The sequence below is a fragment of the Pholcus phalangioides genome, unplaced genomic scaffold, assembly GCF_987345545.1.
Source record: "Pholcus phalangioides strain wild (caught in Gottingen) unplaced genomic scaffold, Ppha-v1.0 ptg000029l_1, whole genome shotgun sequence".
NCBI classification, from domain to species: Eukaryota; Metazoa; Arthropoda; class Arachnida; order Araneae; family Pholcidae; genus Pholcus; species Pholcus phalangioides.
The window spans coordinates 6,609,777-6,635,107 of NW_028301619.1; the positions used below are offsets into that span (position 1 = coordinate 6,609,777).

The 25,331-nt window shown below is 35.4% G+C and overlaps 1 protein-coding gene across 5 annotated transcripts in view; it reads right to left on the reverse strand.

Moving 5' to 3' along the window:
* The window catches only part of LOC149067624 (hormone receptor 4-like), a 189,066-nt gene that overhangs the window by 63,684 nt on the left and 100,051 nt on the right, over window positions 1-25,331 (reverse strand). For all 5 annotated transcript variants that reach the window (XM_089252433.1, XM_089252431.1, XM_089252430.1 and 2 more), the window contains 2 exons: window positions 21,488-21,686; window positions 16,843-16,991 (listed from right to left, as the gene is read on the reverse strand). In XM_089252433.1, the coding sequence (XP_089108559.1) occupies window positions 16,843-16,991; window positions 21,488-21,686 (348 nt within the window). The remainder of the gene's footprint in view (window positions 1-16,842; window positions 16,992-21,487; window positions 21,687-25,331) is intronic.

The following is a 25,331-nucleotide window of genomic DNA, read 5'->3' on the forward strand; positions in this document are numbered from 1 at the left end:
TGACCCAGTGAGTGACTGAGTGACCGAGTGAGTAAGTGATTCAGTGAGCGAGTGGGTTACTGATTCAATGAGCGAGTAAGTCAGTCCGTGAGCGAGCTGCTAAGTGAGTAAGTGATCTAGTGAGTGAGTGATCTATTGAGTGAGTAAGTGCCATATCCTAAAGATATGGCGGAAAGTTTAAATAATGACTTTATGAGAAAAAATTCAGATGATACGGATTCGTGTTGCTGTATTTTTGAAATATATGACATCCATATTTATTGTGTGCATCTTTTTCTCAGCCACCTCGCTGGGCATTTTGCCTGTTATGGCCTTGTATTTGTATAAATTACAAATTGCTGTTGCCCAATACAAGATAGTATATTCAACAAAATTCCATTAACTCGGTTTTACTCAGAAACTTCTAATGAAATGTTAAAAGGGATAATAACAGAATTAAAAGATAATAAAGTAAGTGGATACGCGATGAATTAACTTCCTAAAAATGCTTAAAATCATCTCCTGTTATCACTTTGATATTATAAAAAACATCGCTGATCATCAATAACCAATGGATTTTTTTTGTGCTGAACTAGCTGTTACCCGCGATTTCACGTGAACTTTCAGAAATCCCGCCTTAGTGCGTATCTATATGTACTCTATATTTACTATATACGTATATATATACTTCCTATGCAACGGGAATTAGTGACGATTTTTTTATTACGGGAGTCGGTGACGTTTTTTGAGTGATGGAAATCTGTTACGTTTTTGTGTTACGGAAGTCGGTTACGATTTTGGGGTCAAGTTTTCATTTAACTCTTGCATATATCGGGACCCATTTGACACATCGGGACCAAGTAATGTGCATGTACCCAGAGTTTCCCACATCCTACAGCAGGTCCCCTAAGCTGAAATAGATGGCGGGCCCCCAAACAAGCTTTTTCACGGGTCCCTCTGTGCTTAATTTATAGTGTGAAAATATCAAAAAGCGATAAGAAACGTTCCGGCCCCTGCCAGCCCTGCCCTCGTGGGGGTCATGCCGAGAGGTATGTATACGTAATGTAAAATATACATATATCACCAGTGCTCCCAACATACAGGGTCGGGGTACCCGGGGGATTGCACATATACCTTCATGGGGAAGTTAAAAGGTTTCATTTCCAGGGGTCCTTGCGATAGTGGAAGCCCAAGGTATATCCAGTCTGGGACCCCATTTCATTTCATTCCGTGCACCGCCCAGGCTCTATCGACCATTGTCAATTTTAGCCATTGCCCGGATGAGGGGCTGGGCGATGTCGGGTGCTTTATTATGCATATAAAATATAAAATACATGAACATTGAATATAAAAACACATTATTAAAAGAAAAAAGAAAAAAAGTATATACAGATTTAAATATTTCTATTATACAATATACAATTTATTCCGATGAGCTCTTCTGATGTCCTTTCCAGCTTTATTGAAATGGACACAGTCTGGGGCCCCATAAAATTTGCGAATTCGGTCGAGGGTAATTGCGTGAGGGGGGGGGGCTGGATTTTATTCGTTGGTAAAATGAATATTTGCAGTGGCCCTCACAGGGGGATGCCCGATTGGCTTCCGAGTCAGGGGTCCCGTTTCATTTTGGGGGCACTGGATGAATCTCATTCTTTTCTGTCGTTTAACATTGTAGAATTTTCAACAGCGGAAGCCCGAGATAAATCCAGTGTCTGGGTGCCCCACTAAATATCTGCATATTGGGTCCCCGTTACTGGATGTGGGCTCTGGATTTTATTCGTTTTAAAATTGATAAAAATTAAAAATTTTCTCGAATTAAAGGTTGACTCGATCAATCACTTACTCACTCGGTCACTCAGTCACTACAGGGTCACTCACTCACCCGCTCAATCACTTACTCGGTCACTCAGTCACTACTGGGTCACTCACTCACCCGCTCAATCACTGACTCGATCAATCACTTACTCGGTCACTCAGTCACTACTGGGTCACTCACTCACCCGCTCAATCACTTACTCACTCGGTCACTCAGTCACTCACTGGGTCACTCACTCATTCGGTCACTCAATCACTTACTCACTCAGTCACTCACTGGGTCACTCACTCACTCGGCCACTCAATCACTTACTCACTCGGTCACTCAGTCACTCACTGGGTCACTCACTCGGTCACTCAGTGGGTCACTCACTCACTCTGTCACTCAATCACTTACTTACTCGGTCACTCACTCACCCGCTTAATCACTTACTCACTCGGTCACTCAGTCACTCACTCACTGACTCGGTCACTGGATCAATCACTCGGTCACTCGGTGGGTCACTCACTCACTCAGTAACTAAATCACTCACTCCCTCGCTAACTGACTCGCATTGAACTGTTGTCGGTGAATTTTCCTAGTGGTGAATTGCATGGCGGTGAATTGTTGGTCGGTGAATTTTCCGGCGGTGAATTGCTGGCGGTGAATTTTCCGCACACGCACTAACAATAATGAATGTAAGTAGTTTTACGCTGTCGAATAATGATCACAAATTTGATTTAACACCTTGTAAATTATAAATTTGTTTTATAATATTTAATTGTTACTATAGCTGTATAGTTATTTGTTTGCATAAATTAATTTGATAATTTTACCTTGTTGGGGGCCCGTGGGCCAGCTGTTGGCCACCCCTACCATAAAGTATGATGGGGGGGGGGAGAGAGAGAGAGATCTCGAATTTGTTATTTCTTTCATCTACGCTGGGGCCCAGTAAACTCACCTCGAGAAGGGGGTTCAGTTAAATAAATAATAACAATAAAGTTAATATAATCACTTTTTTATTCGATAATTAATAATCAATCTGTTGGATGGATTTAGGGGGATCGGAAATCCCTTCAGATCACAAAATGAATGCATGTCAACTGTAATAATACAATAATAATTATACAGGGCTCTCGGCTACTATATGTCAACTGTAGAGTTGGTATGGTATTTACCTTTAATGGGTTTTTACCGCCTTTGGAAAAACCAAATATAGGCCTAGTACAATGTATATAATTATTTTATAAATATAAAAAATATTTTGATCAAGTTCTCCTTAACCAAAAAAAAAAAAAAAAAATAAATAAAAAAAATAAAAAATGAATAATAAAAAAACACGTGGTGAATATCGTAATCTTTTTCTCCTAACTTTTCATTGATGTTGAACGATTCTCTCAATATTTCTCAAATTTTAAATATTTTCAATTTCTCTCTCAATATTTTAAAATTTACGAAAGCACCAAGTTTGAGTTGTCAAAAGAAAATTGACAAATGTTTTATTTTTAATCAAGCTCACAATCTAGTTCAAATACTAGTTCGACACACGCTGAATCTTTAACCGGAAAGAAAAATTCTTTTTGGGGAGAATTTTCTGCTTTTTTTTTCACAGATGGTTTGCACAAAACGGAGACACGCTATGCAAATCAACGGAGCGTTCCTCCATTGAAATTAGTCCAATCGCTACCGATTGCAGGAATCGGAAACACCAAGAAATTTTTCCTATTAGGGCCCTTTCACACGGAGCGGATGCGGACGCGGGTCCGGAAGTTTTAACTATTGGTACATACGGAGCCTTTCAGACGATGCGAAATGCGCCCGCAACTTCGAAGTGTTCGTGGCGCATCGGCACATACAGGTTTTGTACATTAGGTTATAAGGAGCTGTTCACACGACTCGAGTCCGAGTGGAATTCGCTCGCATCTTTGGCTACTTTTAAAGATGATTTTGTATGGAATTTTTTTAATTATTTGCATTTGCCATAAATACCCTTAAACCACCACATATGAAGGTCCCTGTTCATCAGTAGGATGTATCCACATACGTATATCCCTCCGTTTCCTTCTGAGCTAAACTGCCTTTTGTCCATACTTTACAATTTCACACAATAAAACCTGCCAACAACGGCCATTGACAGGACCACGAAAATGTAGCCACTATTGTGAAGTGGCCGTTATTGGGAATGAAATTTTATTTCTGAAAGAAAAAAAACCACTATAAAATTTGCGATTTATATAAGCCGTCCTGTAATTCATTACGATAATTATATTATATTTAATTGACTAAATACTTTAATAAATTTTAAATTTAATTAAAAAATTTTAATTTTTTTCTTTTTAAATTTTCAAAATTATTAAAAAATATAACTATTTAAAATTATTTTAAATATTCATTTTATTTTTTTACATTTTTAATCTTTTAATTTTTTTGACTAACTACACAACTTAAACACTAAATACTTTTATTAAACAACGTTATCCACGTACGGCGTTCACTCGGGGCCGGATGAAGACGTTTGAAGGCCCTTGAATAGTTTCGTTGCCCCCCTCCCCCTGATATCTACAAGTATATTTTACTCGATATTGAGTCTATGAACTAAAAAAAGTGAAATTTTATATTTCAGAAGTAAACTAATCTAAGGATGGAATTTCACTCTAAAAAAAAGGTTTATGAAAGTTATTTTGTAAAACTTGAAAAATACAACCAATAAATTTATTGGTTACATTCGAGTAAATGCAACCGATCAGCTTATTGGTTGCATTTGTAAAAGAATTATTATAAAATTTTTATCGTGTAATCTGGGCTTAAGATAGAATTATGATGTGAATATTTCTAAACACGGCATTTTGGAAGTCTCCACCTCTCTCCTTTTTTCTACTTGCAAAGTCTTTGATATCTCCTAAATTTTTTTTTGGAACATCATTGAATGTTTTTGGAATTTTTCTTTCATATTTTCTAAAAAGACAGATCTTAGATTTAAAAATCTTTTTTTTGGGGGGGGGGAAATATTTTAAGATATTTTCTCCCATCGACTGCTTATGAGGATCGAACTGAAGGCATCTTTATACCCATATTTTATGGAGCTCTAGATTAAACCACCAAACAATGGATCTAGGCTGCCTATCAGCACTCTGAATCAGGGATGAAGGAGAAAAATAATTACAAAAATTGCAAAAAAAAAAAAGTTTTATGCAAAATTTCAAACTAAGAGCGCACTGGACTGAGAGACTCGCAGTGAAAACCGTGAATAAAACTTTAAAAAAATTAAATACTTTTCTTAAACACAACGCGCTATCCACGTATGGCGTCCACTGGGTGAAAACAAAATCATTCTAAAGGTGCGGCGAAACGTCCGCTCGTGTGAAAGGGCACGTGGATCCGGACCCATCCACTCTGTGTGAAAGGGGCCTAAGTCGTTCGAAACCTGACAACTAAAAAAGTTGAAATTCAGATTTTTAACCAAATGGAGACGACGCGGGTTTCCAGAATCGGAAACATGGACGCACTATGTTCACTCCCTAAAACAGAAGTTTTTAATTACAGATTCATAAAAAGTGGCCGGACGTCCCGGTTTTTAACTAATTTATGCACTGTCATAAAAAATGATTTCGGGACATCTGTTCGTCTTATTTTTTTGATCACGTAATCAAAGATTTAATGAAATACAATTATTTTTAAATATTAACCTGTTTTATTTTGGCATTTCCAGCTACTACAAATCACAGTAAAAAAAAATTGTTTCAGGAAAGAAATCGTTCACCATGACGTAGTGACCATATTTCGTTAGAAAAATATGGAAAATAAGAACTTTATATGAATAAAAATATGGCACATGTATATCACTGAAAATGTTAGCAAAATTACCAACTGTGCTAAAATTTCTGAAAAATTATCGAGGAGTGTGAAATGACGGGATACTGGAAATCGCAGTGAATTGAACTATAACTAACCGAAAAAATGTTGAACATGGCAAATACACGAGTTCAGAATTTAATAATTAGAGCCATAATTATCAAAATATTAAACCCTGCATAGTTCAAATTAAAGCAAACAGTAAGACAAACAAGGAGAACTGGAACCCAATATGAAGTGATAAAACCATAATACAGAAACAGTTTTTATACATCGCACCTGAAGAATATAATAATCTAAATCATGATATAAAATCTGAAAAATGTAAAATTTAAACGATTACTAATTAATGATATCAATCAAATCTCTTGAGTAACAAGTAGAATGCAATCTGCCTTTCTCACTCTTATTTTTTGGATACCTTATATTTGACTGTATTTATGTTTTTTTGTTGTTGTTTTTTTGTAATCTGATCAATTTTAAATTTCAGTGAGCATGATAAATTCATGGTTGCAAATTAATGATATCAATTTCTCAAAGTGCAAGCACAGCGAATACTAATTTTTATCTACTCAAGTCCAGATACGAGTGCTGTTCTTTACCTGGTTGGTCTGTTGCCAAGTATTATCAGTTAAAGAACCCAGGACGGATCGTACGATCCCTTGGGTTAATATTGGAATGTAATATGTGTTTGTGTATTTGTGTTCTGTATTTGTCTTGATGTGTTAATTAAATTTCAATTTTATAAATTATGAAAATTATCTTCATTCACGATTTCAGTAACAATTTTAAATTCAAATTAGCTGCGTTGAAATAAACAGGAAAATATTGTATAAAGGAAGTCGGAACGGTCAAATTTACAGGAAAGTACGACAATGTCCTGTAAAATACGGGACATGTGGTTACCCTACTGATAATATGCTTTTTGAATTGTTTCAGACATTTTACTAGTCCAAAAAAGTTGAAAAAAACGCTGATTTATAATCGATATCTATTTAAAATCTACAAAAATTACGTGTATTCGATGGATAGAAATGATATAGTTTTCGCAAGATTTGGCGTTCATAAGCGGAGATGGACTTGAAAGGCTGGGGGGGGGGGCAAGATGATGATGTCAATTCACATACAGTATATGCATATGCATTAGATAAATCGGCTCCTCCATTAAAACTTGGGGGGCATTGCATTCCACGCCGCCCCCGCCTCCACGTATCTCCAATGAATGAACGCCAGGACTTTGCCACTGGGCTTATCCCATTGCTGGGCCGGAAGATCTCTTCCAGCCCAGTATCGTGGCAGAATCTGGAACACTTTATTCCGTGTCAACCCAGCCATGTTGGTGTTCCTGTCAGAGTCGACATAATTGAAGTTGTTTGTCGTATAAATGATTACCGAAATTTCAAGGAGTAATTTTGTAAAGAGAGGAATAATTTTTTAATGTTTTGAAAACAGAGAAATAACTCCATTTAAAAAAATAACCTAAAATTTGAAGAAGTATTTTCACTCCTCAATGAAATTTGGAAGAGTAAAATTGAATTTTAATGCGTACACGCATCTAGAAGCGTATTAGTGAGCACTAATTATGACCGAAGCCAAACGTCGTATAAATTTGAAAGTCCCATAAAGGAGATATTTAAGGTGGTCTCGAATAAACGGTATATCCTCTGTATTCTTATAGTTCCACCTATATTGGTGATACCAGGAAAGTTTTAATGCAAAGGAAGAAAGGAAATCTAATCGGAAGATTTTTTATTCACCAAGATATCACAAAAGAAAAGATTTGTCCCAGTAAAGAATAGAGAAGGATTTAGTTGCTCAAGAGACGACGATAACCATCTTGGCCGCACAGAGCACAATACCTCTTGACTGAAGGATGAATTAGGAAAGGATGAAATAGTACCTAGTTGATTAAAGCAGGCGCTTTCAACTAAAGTTCCAAGAACCTCTTGGTATTTCTTTGAAAACATTTCGGGGGAATAAGGTGAATAGGATGTACGATGATTGTTGACCTATATATTTATCGGTTTGCTTTTTTCAACATTTTAAACACGTAAAAGGGAGAAATTTTGGTATTTGTTTATAAGGTAACGTCCACTAAGAATATTTTTCTCCGGTGCATTTTTCAGTTGAACCACATACGTTATGTAATTTAAATTGGGTTGCTTGAAAGCCAACTCGAGACAGATAATTTCCATTATCTTGTGAACTTTCTAATATTTTTTGATTATCTTTTAGTTTTTTCAATTGAATTAGATGTAGCTTTTAGATGCCTTGGACTTCGTTATTACCAACCAATACAACTGCAATATAAAAACATGGGAAGCAAATTAAAAAAAAAAAAATCCTAATATAAAATGTATTAAGTTATCATTTTGAAAAACTGATTGTCTTTTGCTAATATCAAAAATATCAAAAGACATTATTACTTACCAATTATTTATTGGATTTATTTTTAGCTCATAGATTATAAAAGATTATGAAAATACCACACGTGCATGTGAAAGCACCATGAAAGAGAGATCCCTCACTTAAAACAGTAAATAAGCAACAAAAATGTAAGAAAAGAGCACATTTCCTCTGTTGCTGTCGTCTGCTAACAAAGTGCTTGAGCAGTGGCGCCAAGCAGTAGCTCCGAGACCACGCGCCCACTGAGTCAAAGCGGCAAGCGCATCTATTCGCGGGTTTTTTACCACTTCTGAACAATGTTCAGAAAACCTAAGCCGTTCGTCAATGAGAATTCCCTAATCGGTCACTCTAGTTGCATCCGGGATAGTGACACCATTTAACTCGTACGAGAAACGTGGGCTGTTCGAACCAAAATGAGCGATCATGCACTTGTCAACGCTCAACTTCATGCTGCATTCATTTGCCCATGTTCCAATACTGTTGAAGTAGGTCTGAAGCAACTCCCTATCGCTTTGATTCCCAAATACCCCCATTAACTGCACGTCATCTGTGAAATTGCTAACAATCCCATCGATACCCTGATCGAGTTTATCGACTAAAAGTGAAAAAAGTATAGGGCCAAGGACACTTCCTTGAGGAACTCCATTTGTGACGCCTGTCCAATCAGAGAATTTCCCGTCCACCATAACTCGTTGTGACCTATTTCTTATAACCACGATTCTATCCAATTCAACAAGTTGACCCCAATCTCGTGTAAAAACACCTCAAGAGTATAATATGTTGGACCTAATCGAATGCCTTCTGGAAATCAAGGTAAACATCTACATGTTTGCCCTTATTCAAAGCCTTAGTGAAGTGATCATAGAAGCGTGAACCCATGCTAATTATCTGACAATACACTATTCTCTTCTAGCCATTTCACCAATTGCTTTTTGATAATAATTTATTACAAATCTATACCCGGGTAGTCAAAATCCCCTAGTATGACAACCCTTTTTATGCTTAGACATGTAGGAAATTTCATCATGAAGTTTGGTGATGTTGTTTGGATCCCTATTCGGTGGATTGTAACAAACCCGAACAATAGATGGATATATACTATCAAAAAGAATGACCATGGTGAAATTGTTAGATATAAGTCAAGGTTAGTCACCCAAGGCAATAAATAACGTAAGGGTGAAACGTATGATGAATTTTTCAGCCCTGTAGTAAATTTTTCTATTATAAGGATGTCTTTGATGGTTAGGGCGGACTCATTGTCAATTAGATGCAACTTTTGTTTATTTATATGCCAATCTGAATGAAACATTTTATATGTATTAACGTCAAGGTTTTTGTTAATGATGAAAATTCAGATTATGTTTGTTGTCGGCTTTATATGGATTGGCTTATTATTATTTTAGGCTTTATATGGATTGCATCAAAGTGGGAGAGAGTGGTTTTATGAAATTCATAATGTTCTTGAGAAATTGGACTTTCAAAAACTCAATTGGTGTAATTGTGTTTATTTTCATCATAAAAATGCTTTACTGTATTTACCTTTGCGGTTTCAACCACACAACTGATCCTACATTTTCTTTTCCCCGTTCTCATGCAAATCATGACCAGATAGCATCATTTTGATAAGATATTTTATGTGTTGGAATCACATGTAATGTTATGCAAATTATGCCGTTATCGCCGCACGTGCATGACGTCATATGGTGTGTACAGCCTATATAAGCGGAATGCATCTTCAGCGTATTGCCCTTTTGTTTCGCTGGTTATCATTAACTTAGTTTCTCAATCGTTAATGTAACGTGTAGTCTGGTACTACCATGTTTTTTATATTTAATAAATAACTTTTTTGTCATTTATTCATTATTCATACACATCGTATACATTTCGGAGAACAAATAAAATCTCCAAGGGATCATACCATCCATTCTGGTGATCACAGATAAAAATGTAGGACTCCATTTCATGTACATAATCACAGATATATAAATACAATTCATCATGTACGAATGAAACGGTTTTCATTAATACTGTTATAATTTATTAGATTTATGAAGATGACAATTTTTGAAAAGAAACACAAATAAATAAATAAATGAATTTGGTGTAGAATATTAGTATCATTATGCGGCAAACACACACACACACAGGAGTGTCAGTTTTAATAAAATATAACATCAGTCGTTATAGTGTTATCTCAGAATTAGAGTGAAAAAATAGATGACAAATAAGCACCAAGACGTCAGATACGATTTTTGAAGTATTCATTTTTTCATTTCGGATATCGATGGGTAGTCTATTGTATTTTTTCGGAGCTAAGTAAATGAAGTTTTTACATAAAATATTTTCATTCGGGTTAGGAATTACTAAAATTTGATTTTGTCTTCCGGGATTGATAGCATTGCGTTTATTGCACCGAACTCGATTTTTGTGAACGGCAATGCAGATTTTATAGAAATACAAATGTCTGATGGATAAGATATTAAGGTTGTGTAGTTAAAGTTATCTTCCGTTAAAATTAGATAAGATTTTGATAAATTTATTTTGGATTCATAAAACTTCGTTAATGTTAGTGATATAGTTTCCACCCCATGCTATGAGGCCATAATTTATTTCAGATTGAATCCAGGCATTGTACAGTGTTAGTAAAAAATGATTTACTTTGGATTTTTTAGATAAAAAAATTTGCTTAAAAAAAAATCTTAATTTATTTGAAACATTTTTTAAATGGGTTTCCCATTTTAGGTTAGAGTCAATGTAAATTCCAAGATATTTAATAGATGAGACTACTTCTAATTGTTGGCAGTTACAATTTGCTAGTACTTGACAGGAATTATCGTGATATGTTAAAGAGAACTCAGGAGTTATAATATTGTCAGTCTCTTTTAATTTGAAACGCATATATTTAGTTTTGTTAACATTAATATTCATATCGTTTGCCAGAAACCAGTTACGTATTTTTAATAAATCATCATTTATATTAGTATTTAGAGTATTTAAATTCGTTTATGAACATAGAAGCACTGTGTCATCGGCGAAACTAATTAATTCTCCCTTTATGTCAAGATTGCACAGATAATTTATATAGATAAGGAAGAGTAGGGGGCCCAACTTCAGCCCTGAAATACACCACCTTTGATGGGTAAATTCTTGCTTACTGTATCGTTGATTTTAACGTATTGATAACAATTCGAGAGATATGATTTAAACAAGTCAAAAATATTACCTTTTATTCCAATTGAATGTAGTTTTGTTAGTAGAATTTCATGATTAACGGTGTCAAAAGCTTTTGAAATAACTAAGAAAATAGCCATAGTCTCATTATTGTTATCAATACTATTATAAGTAAATTTGGTGAATGATATTGATGCATTTTCAGTATTAGAGTTGGGCAGAAAACCATACTGGTTTTCAGAGAAGAAATTAATTTTATTTAAATATAAGTGAGTAGAGGTGGTTTTTAAAATATTTTCAAAGATTTTGGAAAGTAAAGGCAAAACAGATATAGGTCTATAATTATTCAATTCATTTATATCTCCTTTCTTGAAAATAGGAGTAACGATAGAAATTCTGTGAGACAGTTAGGAAAAGTACCTTCATTTATAAGTTCATTAAAGAGACATGTCAATACAGGAATGGGCATTTTTCAAGAATTTTTATCAATTTTTCATCAATTCTATCCACGCAAAAACTTTTTTTTATCGTTTAGTGCGAGAATAATATCATATACTTCACGAGATTCGACTTCCGTGCAATAAAAGGAATGTACAGTATATTGCTTCTAATATATGTCATAAAATTATCACTAATTTTGTTTCTAGGGTGATTTACGGAGGTGAAGTACTGGTTAAAAAGGTTGGCTAGATGTGATGGCTCGGTGTCAGGGTACACGAATTTTTTTTATGTTTTTGTTTTAGATTTCATTCGCTAATCTCCACTGTTCTTGGCTGTTCACATATTCGTTGAAACGTTTAGCATAATATTCATTCTTTGCTTTTTTTTACTTTGTTTTTTTAATACATTGACAGTTGTTTTATAAGCTATGCGATAGAATCTATCTCCCGGAGAAATCGAATTTATTTTTTATATAAACGCTCTTTCGATTTTACGATGTTTAGAATTTCTGGGGTATATATAATCCATCCATATAATATAATAATTTTGCTTTATCTTGTTTTTTGTTCCCTCCAACAACTGAAGTTATTTTTGTTTTGTGTGATCGCTATAACTTTTACATAAAAATCTGAGAATTTAGAATTTTCATCTGTTCCACGAAATGTAAATTTGTAATCAGATAAAAGCATTTCTGTTTACTCGTATTGTATAGTTTTAAAATATGAATTTTCCTTCTTTGACGGTGTTTCGGAATTATGTGATGGGATGATCTTGCAAACTATAGGAAAAACGATTAGTTATTCCATTAAGTAATCGAGCTGCGTGTATAGTGTGTGTACTATAAGTTGAATTCCTTAGGAACATGTGGTCCACACATGTGTTAGACTGATTTCTAGTAAGTCATTTACTAGGGGCGAGAACCCATATTCATGTAGGAGGTCAATATTAATATTACCGACCTATGAGAACATTTTTATTTTTGATCACAGGTAAAATTTGCTGCATTTCAAGTGTTAGAAACATCGGTTTGAAAGGAATGAGATCGATATATGGAAAACAGGATTAGATCAATGGGTTCGCGCAATACAAAATAACAATTTCTGCTGAAGATATGGGATAATCCATTTTTTTGAATATGTATTTTGCATTAGTATAAATCATTACACCGCCAGATCCATTACAATTTCGGCAACAATAAAATGAGTTGAAATTATTGATTTGTTAGTACTAAAACATCCATTTTGTCATACATATCAAGTAATAATATATTTAGCTCGTTAAAATTTGACCGTATACTTTGTATGTTGAATTGTATCACATTAAATACTATTGCTTTATCTCATTCGGGTAGAAAAATAATTTTAAATCTTTCAGAGAATGCTCAAGGTTACGTAATTCAATAAATGATCCTGGTAATCAGATTCATAGGTGAGAAATTGAGACATTGTTCAAATCAAATTAATTTCTTATCCTGAACACCCTAAGAATTTTCATTCTAGCGCAAAAATATTTAGCCATTCTTGACCCAACAAAATTGTGTGGAAATTTTTATCGTTTTTAAATAACTTACACACACATTGATATATACAGATATAAGTTTTTTTCAACCCTGGAGCTTGATATTCATTCAAATACACTGCTCAAAACAATTAGGGGAGCACATGGTTTTGACAAAATTACGCAAAGATGTATACCGATAAGTAACATAAAATGAATAATCCATAATTTAAAGCCTAGCAGGAAACGGAAGAAGAAAACTTCATATGCAAATCAAAGTTCATGACGTCAAAAACCAGAAAAAGGAGATAAGGGCAGAAATCTGGATGTTGCAGAAACGTCTGTTTTACTGCCGTAACTGTGAACATGCTCGGACGACGCATTGCTGCGCGACCAAGGCCGCCTGTTACTGTCCGAGACTTGCAGATTGCACTGGGGGAACAGTATTCCCCCAAAGTCTGATCGATAACCTCGTCGCATCCATGGCAAACAGGTGTGCAGCAGTCTTAGCTGTTCGAGGAGACCACACGCCCTATTAAAACTCATGCATCATGTCTAAACAGTACTTTTTTTTATCGTTTACATGTAACCAAATTGTTGCCCTAAATCATCTTTTCATGTTTTTTCCATATTTTCAAAAGATTAAAGCTTAATTCCAAATTTTTTTACGTCTTTTTTCTGTATTGCGCATTGATTACGCGTGTACTATCCATTGTATGCCAATACGTGGCTGTCTCGCACGGTTTTCTTCACTTTTTTGCTTGCTCCCCTAATTGTTTTGAGCAGTGTAGATGTTTGACGAGTTGAATCGTTGATCTATATCAGATGCTTGCAGGCGTTTCTCTTTAGAAGCTGCAACGTAGCAATCACGTTCGTTTTTTGTAGAAAACTACACTATAATTGACTTGTGGCGATCTTTCCTGTTCGTGGAAACGCGATGAGTGACTAGTATTCCTTCGGGTTGTTCATCCAGAGTGGTTAATATCGATCTTTTTTCACTGTTTCAATTGTATTTCCATTTTAAACTTCGGGAATTCTCTCTCCAGTAATTTCCAAATTCGTGCGTCTAGAATATTGCTGCATCTCCAATACCTCAGATTTCAGATACATGATCTCTGATTTAAGTATTTCGTTTTCGGATTTTATGGTCGAGTAATCTTTTTTCACGGTTAAAATTTCAGTTTTTAGTTGGGCGATCGATTCAGTTAGGTCACTTACAATCTTGTTATGATACTCCAAATTCTTGGTATATTCGTTGCATTGGGTGGATATGAACTCCTTGAGGCTGGAATTTTTGGAGAAGAGTCCAAACGCTATTTATTTATTTATTTTTATTTATTTATCACACAATCCAGTAGGCAAGATTGTACTTAAACTGGTAAGATTCAAAACAAAAAACATAAGAAAACATAAATCAAATAGAAAAACACTTCATAAAAGGTGTAAAGTTAAAATCGTCCAAGGAAGAAACGAATCCAGCACAAGGGGCAGAAACGAGGTCACGTGGGAGGCTGTTCTACAGTCTAGCTGAACGGCATGCAAAGCCATAAAAATAGCGGTCGCCTCTGACCACTGGAATTTTCAATTGAAGACTGTCTGTGGAGGTTAGGTTGTCTGTCCAAGATTTCGAAAAAAGAGTTGTTGGAAGGCAAATATATACCATGTTGTATACCAGTTTATAGCACATTATTAGGTCAGTTCGAGATACTTGGTATGATCTTCCACCAATACCTGGAAGTCGTTTAGTAAAAGCCCTTTAAGGACTCTCAATGAGTAGTATTCAAGAATCGGCCGGGGACATGTACAAAAAGCGAAAGCAGGGTATGCATATCGCACCTACTGTACGCCGTACGTATCATATATGCGACTCTATTGGCCCTGTAGACCATATTACGATAATGGTCAGTGAAGTCGAGAGAACCGGATAACGAAATACCCAGATCGGAGCATATGGTCAAGTGTTGCAAAACTTCAGGGCCCATCTGATAGCAGATAGGGTCGGTGGGTCTGCCTAGAAGCATAGAGTCACTCTAGACGATAGAAATAGGAAGATTGTTCTGGATACTCTAACGGAATAGACGAAGGCATGCAGTCTCTAGGCCCATTGTGTTGCCTGTCGTTAAGAATAGCTTTATATCATCTGCAAATTGTAGAATGGGAAAGACGACTTGAGTCTGTTGTATTTGCCACTGTATCATTGTTTTGAGAAGAGGGTCCTGTGCACGAGTCTTGTGAGCCATCATCCACTGCATCGCGGTTTGGCACTTTCATCGTTGGAGTTGGTTGAACTTTGTTTGCTTGCGAAATGCATTTAACACATTTAAATACAGTTTTGCGTTCCTTCGCCAGACGTAAGGTTCTCTCGGTAAATTCACTGCAGTAAAAATGATATGGTCGTTAACAATTTCCAGTACATTGAATCGAATCCTCTAAGGCAATAATATTCCCGTCACATCCATTGCACTCTGGTGTCTTGCTGTCCATTATTTTTTTATCCTTATAAATTTTGACTGATTAACATTTATGTACTGACACTGAACTAATTAAATTGTTATAAAATAACTATGTATATTAAAAAAAAAAGAGTATTAAAAAGCTGTAATTAAACAAACTGACGAGCACAGCAAAAACACCAGCTGTTGCCACTAAAAAAGTTTCAAAAGAAGTCTTTTATCATGTCGTTTATGACAAGGGCAGTTCTTTCCAAATGAAATGGCTAACAATATAAGCAGTTCAAGGTATGCCGCACTCCGCTAACCACATCAAGGTTAAACAATTTTTATTAGAATAACCCATCCCTTACGACCATGCTGGGAAATGACCATAGAGATAAGAATAGGGTCTCTTATATAAAATCATTCCCGTAAATTTCAGACCAAGCTAAGTAGTACATTGCAACCTGAGCTTGCAATTCTCCTGCTTCCAATATACTGACGATTTTCTCCATATTCTGTCACCTAAAATCCCATTCTGCCTCACTGCTTATGAAATTCAACGAAATTTTACGACATAATGATACCTCCAACGTGCACGAATGGTAAAACAAACGACCGCTTTTTGTACCTACAACTGTCGCAGCACCACTTAAACGTACCTTTACAATTGCATTTCTAAAAAAGTGCTATTGCACATTATTGCTTTACTTTACATGAGTTTTAACACTACTTTCCAGGTTCGGTTCATTATTTTTTGAGAATAAAGGCAAAAAAGTTTGAAACATATTATAAGTTTTATAAACACATAAGTAGCACATAGGTAACCAAGGCAAAATTTTAAACACTTTAAAAAAAAATTAAGAGTGTACCGTTTATTGTATATAGAAATTTTTTTTAAGCTCTAGGACGGACCAAATGGGTCTCTAAGAGTTGTATAGTGTATGTATGTATTGTTTTGTCGTGTTGTTTTTCATTTGTATTGTATTTTTATTTTGTATTTCATGGTACGATGTCTGTGTTGTGTTGTTAAATAAATTAAAAAAAAACATAAATGCACGAATATTATATGTTGTTTATTTTTTCTACAACAAAATGGAGAAGTACTGATATTTTTTCATGTGTATGAGTGCATGAGACAAAATAAAATTTGATGAAATTTCTTTTATTTAGGATTTCACTAAGTAGCTACATATTTCAGTTGTCACAGAAATCATTATTTTTTTGTTTTAAATGTTAAGAATTTAAATATGAATAAATGTATATTACCTGCTAAAACCATTCCTTGACGTAAACACTTTCTAAAACGGCAATACTGACAACGGTTCCGTTGTGCTTTAGTAACTTCACAATTACCATCTGCAATGCATGAATAAACGCGTTTGTTCTGTACAGTTCTTTTGAAGAAGCCTTTGCAACTGAAAGGAAAAAAAATTCCATTGCAATTACTGGAAATACAGTAATACAATACATATATACAATTTAAGTACCCTTCAAGTTATGCGTAATCAAACTATAATTAATAATTCTAATCTAATTAATAGCATATGTGGTTGAATTGAAAAACAATTTTGGGGGTTCTCTACCATAGCCTCGCCAGAGTGGGATTGTCAAGAGAATATCCCTGCAAATCAGGTGGCAGGAATAGACCCTTTTCCATCTGACCTGACCTGAATGAAGCCTTTTTCGGCGGTACCGCTGCATCTGGGCAGCTCTGCCGCACTTAGCAAGCCGGCCAATGTGGTGGCCTGAGTTACGTAAAAAGTTGGGGGTAAATGTACGTAAAAGTTTCAGCAGCAAGATGGATTCACACCACTCACGTTCACCAGAAGACTCGTTTTATTTAATTTCACACACCAGTGTAGTATGTTGTGAGTCTGATACGCTTTGCATATTTTGAAAAGCCTGCCTACTGATGTTAGTTGTGTGAGAGGCATACATTATCCTGTTGGAAAAAAACACTTTTGGCACGGTTGTTTATAGACTGGTTAGTATGACCAACACCTTCTATAGCAGAAAGTCTCCGCGCGAAGCTCGTGACGTCACTGAAGTCGTACATTTCACCTATGGTCATTGAATGTACTCCAAAAAAAGGAAAGATTTCGCATACGTCGGACGGCTATATCGAATGGCTACAGGTGAAATGGACGACTTCAGTGACGTCAAAGCTTCGCGCGGAGGCTTTTTACTATAGAAGGTGTTGGTGTGACTCGCTGCAGCAAGGACGTCATTGATATACCGGTGAAATGTCATTGTACCCATATTCGTACCAGAAGTGATCTCCTATTGATGATTGTCATGACCCCTTCATAGAGTGAGAAATGACAGGGCACCAGCCCGGTGTTACGGGACGAATCCTATCATTTGTTTTGTTTTTTTACGCTATAAATTTACTATATAGAGGACGGGAAAAATCTAGGCCTTGCATCCCGTCTCCAGAATGTCGGGGGAATCTCACCCAAAAGGTAATTTATTTCTATATAGGGTTGCTTATACATATCGGGGATTTCCAAACCTTTTATTTTTTCTGGGCCGTATTGGAAGAACCTTATTGGGCTGTATTGGAAGAAGAACCTTGTTGGCTGCATTAGAGAAAGAAGAGCCTTTATGGTCTGCATTGGAAGAAGAACCCTTCGAACCACATTGGAAGAACATCTTTGGGTCACAATGGAGATATAAACAATGACCTATAAGAAAGCTTTAAATTAAGCCCATCTTACCATTCCAAGCCAAATACAGTGTTCGATGGACTCTCCATATCTTTGGAGGCAGAAACGAAATTTACCCGAAAGTAGTTTACCCATTAGTAAATTATGTATTTTTATGCCAATTTAAACTTGCTTCCCAGGCCACATTCGAAGCTGTCCTCAGAGCCGCATGCGACCAATAGGTGAGACCAGTGGTTCTCAACCTGGCACCATATGCCCCACCTCCGCGTTCATGGAAACTGCGTAAATAGGAACTGTAGCGTGGACTACAATTTCTTACCAGATCAGATTCAAATTTTTGCCCCCCATGCCCAGCCCTCAGGGCTGATGATGGGATTACAGACAGAATTGTTAACAGCCTAGGAAGGTGCATTTGATGTACGTCAGTATGTATTTGTGCATAAGAAATATTGTCATAATCAGGAAATTACAAATTATTAGAATTCCAAAAATACTGAGAAGAAACATTTCTAGGATAAAGTTTTTAGAATTCAAAGGAAACTCTTGGCTCAGTCATATTAATTGAGCAAGAATATTCCTGGCATCAGTGAGGAATTTTTCCAGGACTTTTTATCCTTCTTTTGAGCAGCACTTCATAATATCCTTCAGGCAGGACTTTGCAAACTCGACTATGGGATATGTTGAGTTGGAGCTGGCCGCAGAATCATCATCCGGCTCCCGGAAAAAAGACGGGCTTTCGTCATCATGATTGCACTTGTATTAGTTAGTACTTCGGTGGTGAACTTGGTCTGCTTGTTAATGACCGGGCTGATTCTGGCCAAGTCCTCACTGGCTAGAATTTTTCCAGAGTTTTTTTCAAAGTAGGGAGATCCATTCCGCACGTCTGCAAAACTGGACTTGGAAAAATTTTTGGGGTTGACACATGGATTTTTTTCACGTCTCGTGGTTGGATTTTAGACTTTGCGTTCTTCATGATTGCGAAACTTTTGTGACACATGCACTCCGCGATAGAAATGTGGTGTTCATGATCTTATCCGCGATTTTTCAAACGTGGTAAACTTAATCTTATCCGCGATTTTTCAAACGTGGTAAACTTAATCTTATCCGCGATTTTTCAAACGTGGTAAACTTAATCTTATCCGCGATTTTTCAAACGTGGTAAACTTAATCTTATCCGCGATTTTTCAAACGTGGTAAACTTAATCTTATCCGCGATTTTTCAAACGTGGTAAACTTAATCTTATCCGCGATTTTTCAAACGTGGTAAACTTAATCTTATCCGCGATTTTTCAAACGTGGTAAACTTAATCTTATCCGCGATTTTTCAAACGTGGTAAACTTAATCTTTTCCTGAGATTTTTCTGGTTGGGGTTTTTTAATCCTCGAGCTGAATGTTGTCAGATGCTCGTAGCTCGGCCAAATATTTTTTATGTGTGCCTCATGCATTTTTTTCATCTTTCTTTTCTTTCAGCAAATTATGAATGTTATATTGCTAATGTTCTAATTAGAGTGGAGAATGTTACTTCATAAAACGTTTAAAGTTTATCAAACAAAAAAAATAATTTGATATTTTGAAATTTGTTTTTCAGAATTTCATGCAATGCTTTTCTATTTTGCGTTTTTTCCCAGCTAAATTACTTGACTGAATATTTTTACCAACAGACAACAACACATTAGTTTTAAATTTTTATGGAAAAACTTGGTTAAAATTTTTTTTTTTGAGGGATATTTTTTTCGTCGAGACATCACGTCGAGGTCATCACTGACCTCCGATGGTTGCGCAAGAAAATCTGCTACTGCTACTTCCATAACTCTCACAGTAGGTTTATGAACTCAATCACATGTGACCTGTGTATTTAAAGAGGTTTTGTGTTTGTGTGATGAAAATACAAATTGTTTTTGTCAAATCAGAAAAAAAATTTTTACAAATTTTTTTTTTTACTTTACAATTACGACAATTTCGTAAATCGAAACTACTTTCAAAAATATAATAGTTTTTTTATCTTGTCGCGGGGCAGCTTTTAGTCACCCTTTCTAAACTACCCCATACCATGCTGTCTTAGGGTATTTTAAAAAGGTCAAGATTGAAAATCAGATGAAAGGGGAGCCACGACAAGTGGTGAAGGGGTTACGGAGAGCTGTGAAGAAATAAAGCTTTCAAGTGAAATATAGTTGGGTAAAAATGTGACTATACTTTGCGAATCCAGCAGAGTTGCCCATAGAACTAGGGCCATCTTAACTTATGAGCCGATGTGAACATGACCAAGGGCCTTATGTTCGTATGTCCGTAGGGGCCCACGCAATAAGATCTGGTACAGTGCTATGAATTTCGAGTATACGCATGTAAATATGCAAGCTCTTACTTCCAGTTAAGTATGGGGTCCCAGAACATCGCTTTGCCAGAGGACCCATGGTGTTGCGAAGGCCATTCATATAACTCTCCCAAAAAAAAGAAACTCAATGAACTCTAGCCCAGGGTAGGCGTGGACTCCCAGAGTGATATGTCGGAGGGGCTATTGATATTGCGTAGGTTCGTCCCGTAATTTACACAGACGCAGACATTATATTTCCCATATAATTCGGCTTTTGGGAAGGATGATCGCTCCCTTTTCTCTGGATCCGTGTCTGGCCCAGGGTTTCAGAGATCGATCTTATTTATAAGTTCATTATATAGTTCTGATTAAAATTAATTTAATAAGTAGAAAGAGTCTCACTCCTCGATAAGTCGGGGCCCACGGGAATAGAATATGGTCCAAAGGGGGCCATAAGCAAAAAAAAAGGTTGAGAAATACTGGGTTAGTGTAAAGATGAATCCCTGGTATGTATGAAGATGATGAAATCAGTGGAAATTAAAATTAAAATCTGTAAATCAGTGGAATTTTAAGCTAGGACTTGGCTAAGCAGTTAGAATCAAAATGAAATACATATCCCCTAATATTTGAGTAAATGCAGGGCAGATATATGCATAGCACTTTATAGTGGTACCCATAGATATTACTTTTATGGTTAGTACTTTCTAATCATCATACATGTCAAGTCATTCAATGCCTGTGAGATTTCTAAGTAAAGTTCACATGTTCAGTAAATGCTGATATTCTGTATTTTTTACAAATTATGTATAGAATTACTGTGTACCATGAACGAATGCATGAAATGCGATAGAATTCGTAAATGTTAGGCTATTATGGACATGAACGTAAGTTTTGTTTGCAGAAAAGCATTCTAAATAGTTATTAAAACCTTACCCTTCACATGTTATGATCCCGTAATGAAGCCCAGTTGCTCTGTCTTCACAGATCATGCAGACCATAGGCTGGTCATCATCTTTAGGCACTCCATCTCTAGATGTGGAAGCCACACACAAATTCAAAGCTTCAGTGTTTGTAATGGATGTATTTAAAGAAGAATCTACGCTTTGTTTCCAGGATTTAATTTCATCATCACCTAGAAGTAAAAACAATTCTTCATCCTCAAATATATTTAACAAACAACGCTCTTTTCCTCATTCATGTAGTTCTTTCACAACTTTTCAATATTTTTCACCGATTTTTGAATTCAAATACCTCAGCAAATATTGCATTTAGAAACATGAAAATTTTGGCCTCAGAAAAGAGAGGGCGAACAAAATTATAAATGGAAGTTAGAGGATCGTATAAAAATTTAGATTTTTTTATTTTATGATACACTCTATTTTTATCCGAGGATGCTGTCACTCTCCGCTATTCATACGGAGGTTTTTAACAGCTGGCTGACGCGAAGATATATTTTGGAAAGAAAGAAAATTCAACTGCCTTTGCGGGGAATTAAACCCACGTCCTTTCACTTTCCGGGTGAACGCACTAGACTGCAAAGGCAACGAATATCTCAATCTTGCGTGAACGGTGTAACATTACCTTGGCCCCCCGCGGAATAGTCCTATAGATCTAGTCATTTTGAAATCTTGTTTATTGTCTGACCTCCGAGAATCGGTCCGCTGTAGATTTCCGCTGATCAGCCGGCATTGTTTACATTTCAGTATTGCCAGATTTCACGTCATAATTGTATTTTTATTCTGAATAGTTATGCAAATAGCACTTGCGCCTGTCATTATGTGTTAGTTTTCCAGAGCAGAAGATCGCGCATCCTGATTCGATGGTGAAACAAGGAATGCTGGGAATGGTCCCTTTTAAATACCGGCGGTATGCTGGAAACGCAAATATAACAAGTCACAGATAACTGCTCTTTTTACTAAGGCGTTTCGCCCGGTGAGTTGCGTGCAGGACATCGTCTCTTCCATCATCATAAACCATTGATTAAGTAGCGAACTTGGGCACGACTCTGCCTGGTTGTCAATCGCCTCTACCGACACCATGCGCTAATGATTTGGTGGTTGTCAGATCTCTTCACATGGCTGCTACATTACTGATCGAATTGGAATACATCGAGTCTGCTATAATACGGAAGTTCGTCGGAGATGCCGTTGCCTGCCCGCTCCTCCGATGCTAGCTGCGGTGACATTATCGAGTGGTGATTGGGGCGAACCTCTTAATTGAATCGTGTGACTCTTGTGATGGTGGTCCGACACAATGTAATTGGGGAGACCGAATCTTTTTCTAGAACCTCTGTTGTTAAAAGAAAACTTTTAACGAGAGAGAGAGAAGATCTAATAATGATAACCGAGTTAGGGTGAAATATTATTTGTGTGCGATCTGATCTCGGAGTGTGTTCAAATAAATGTTTTAAAAGGAAAAAAATGTGTTGTCAATATTCATTCTTGTCATCTGTAGTGCAATATTGGGACACGTAATAAAATTAATTGAACCGGGAATGCAACATCAATCATTGCAACGGGACCGTACATGGACGGTCGGACCTAACTCAGACCAAAGCTCACAGTTGCTAGCATTATTATTTTTTTTTTTGATGGGAAAACGAGTGGAAAACCTTTTTTTTTTTTTACAAATACAAACATACACATAGACACAAACATAAAAACAAATAAATACATACACTTTGTGACCCCGAGGGACTTAAAAGTCCTTCCAGCAGGTCTAAAGGGGGTTATAATCCCATATGTTTCAGACAACAGCTTTCATAAAGATTAGACATGTTTTATATTGTATTTCTATTTATATATTTACGATTACGGTATACGTTAAGATGTTAGATTTCTCATTTTGAGAGTCATATAATCACGGTTATATAATTAAATTATACGTATTATGAATATCAGTTAGTACATTACATGTAACACCATACATATACATGTATCTATATATACTTATATGCACAATAACAACCATATACATCCGTTCATCATTTTACGATTTCTTTCTCTTTTTTCGTACACAGTTCACAAAACTATTTTTTATATCTGATTATAGCGTATTTGTTAAAATAATTTCATAATCATTATTTTTAACGAAGTCAAATACTATATGATTTATGTTTTTTCTATTGCTAATTTGATTTTCAGTATAAAATAAGTTTAAAACTTTAGGGGCTATGTAGGAAAAGCTCTTTTTATACAGTGTTTTATTAGGTTTCGGTACCTGATATACTCTATTGTATCTACCTGTGGTTCTATTTCGATTTTTTTGTTAAATGTTTTTCATTTACTTGTGAAAATTTTATCATTCTATACATGTAGTTTTGTCTTAGAGATATAGCGTGGCACTGTATTTTCGTACTATCTGTTATTATTTGAGATATTCTATCATACATGCTATCTAATTTCCGGATATTGTCGTAGTATGCTCCACCCCAAACACAAATTGCATAATTAATGATTGAATAAATCCATGCATAAAAAATAAGTCTCAAAAAATTTTCATCGATTAAGTTTTTCATTTTATATATGATTATTGCATATTTTATGATTTTTTTGATTAAAGTATCACAGTGGGAATTCCATTTAAGGTCATGTTGTATTGCTATACCCAGATAATTGTACTCATGAACTTTTTCTATTTCTTGGCAATAGCAATCACCATTATCTTGGCAGCGACAATGATTATGTATTTTTAGGTGTATGCTTTCATTGATATTCATGTTTCTTGTTTTCATATAGATGTATTTTGTTTTTTGTATGTTAAGTTTTAGTTTATGTTTTATTAGCCACATGTTAATATTCGTTAGGCCATCTTCTACTTTTTTTTATTAAATCTAATGTATTTGTATCTTCTACGTAAAGTATTTTTTTAATGTATTTAGGTGGTATTTTGAAATTATTTTCATCATTTAAGGGGTTAGTCCATCATAGCCACTTGCTTTGTTTTCCTTTAGGTCTTTTATTACTTGTTTCAGTTCTTCTTGATCTATCTCAGTACAATACATAGAGTTGGTCGAACTGGTTGATATATTATTTTGGTCTATACAGTACATGCAAAAACTATTTTGTTCATTGGTGTCTAAATTCCTAGTAGTGAACTCATTATTGAAGTTATTGGCCAAGTCCATAGGGTCTTGACATTCTGGCAGTGTCTTATGTCCAATGTTTTTGTTTAATATATTTTCATTAATGTATTTCCATTGTAGTCGTTTGTTTTTCCCAGTTTTTTTAAAGTTATCTTTAATATACTCCTGCTTAATTTTTTTAATGTATTTTTTTAAAATTTGTTTCATGTTCTTTGTACTCTAATTTGTATGAGATTATTAGCAGATTTTTTTTTGTATATTCTATAGAGTTTTTCTTTATAATTTATTCTTTTTAAAATGTCTTCATTAATCCAGTTTTTTTAATTCTTTTTTGGTTTTTGTTTCACAGTGTCAGTCCATAAGTTTGAGTTCAATGTTAAGATATTCATTAAGTGTTTATATTTGTTTTTCTCATTTTCATCTTCTACAATGTTCTCAAGATTCAGCGTTGAGATGAAAGCTTCAAATTTTTTATAATTAATAATTTTTATGTGTTTACTTTCCTCACCAATACTGTTGGACTGTTTTTGCAAGAAGTCTATGAATCCCAATACTGGATAGTGATCAGTTATCTTGGTTTTGAAGGCTGTAAATTCCTGTGCAGTGTTTTGTTTGGATCTATAAAAAACATGATCAATACAGGTCTGTGTAATGTTTGTTTCTTTCGTGATTTTTTCATGTAACGAAAGTAAT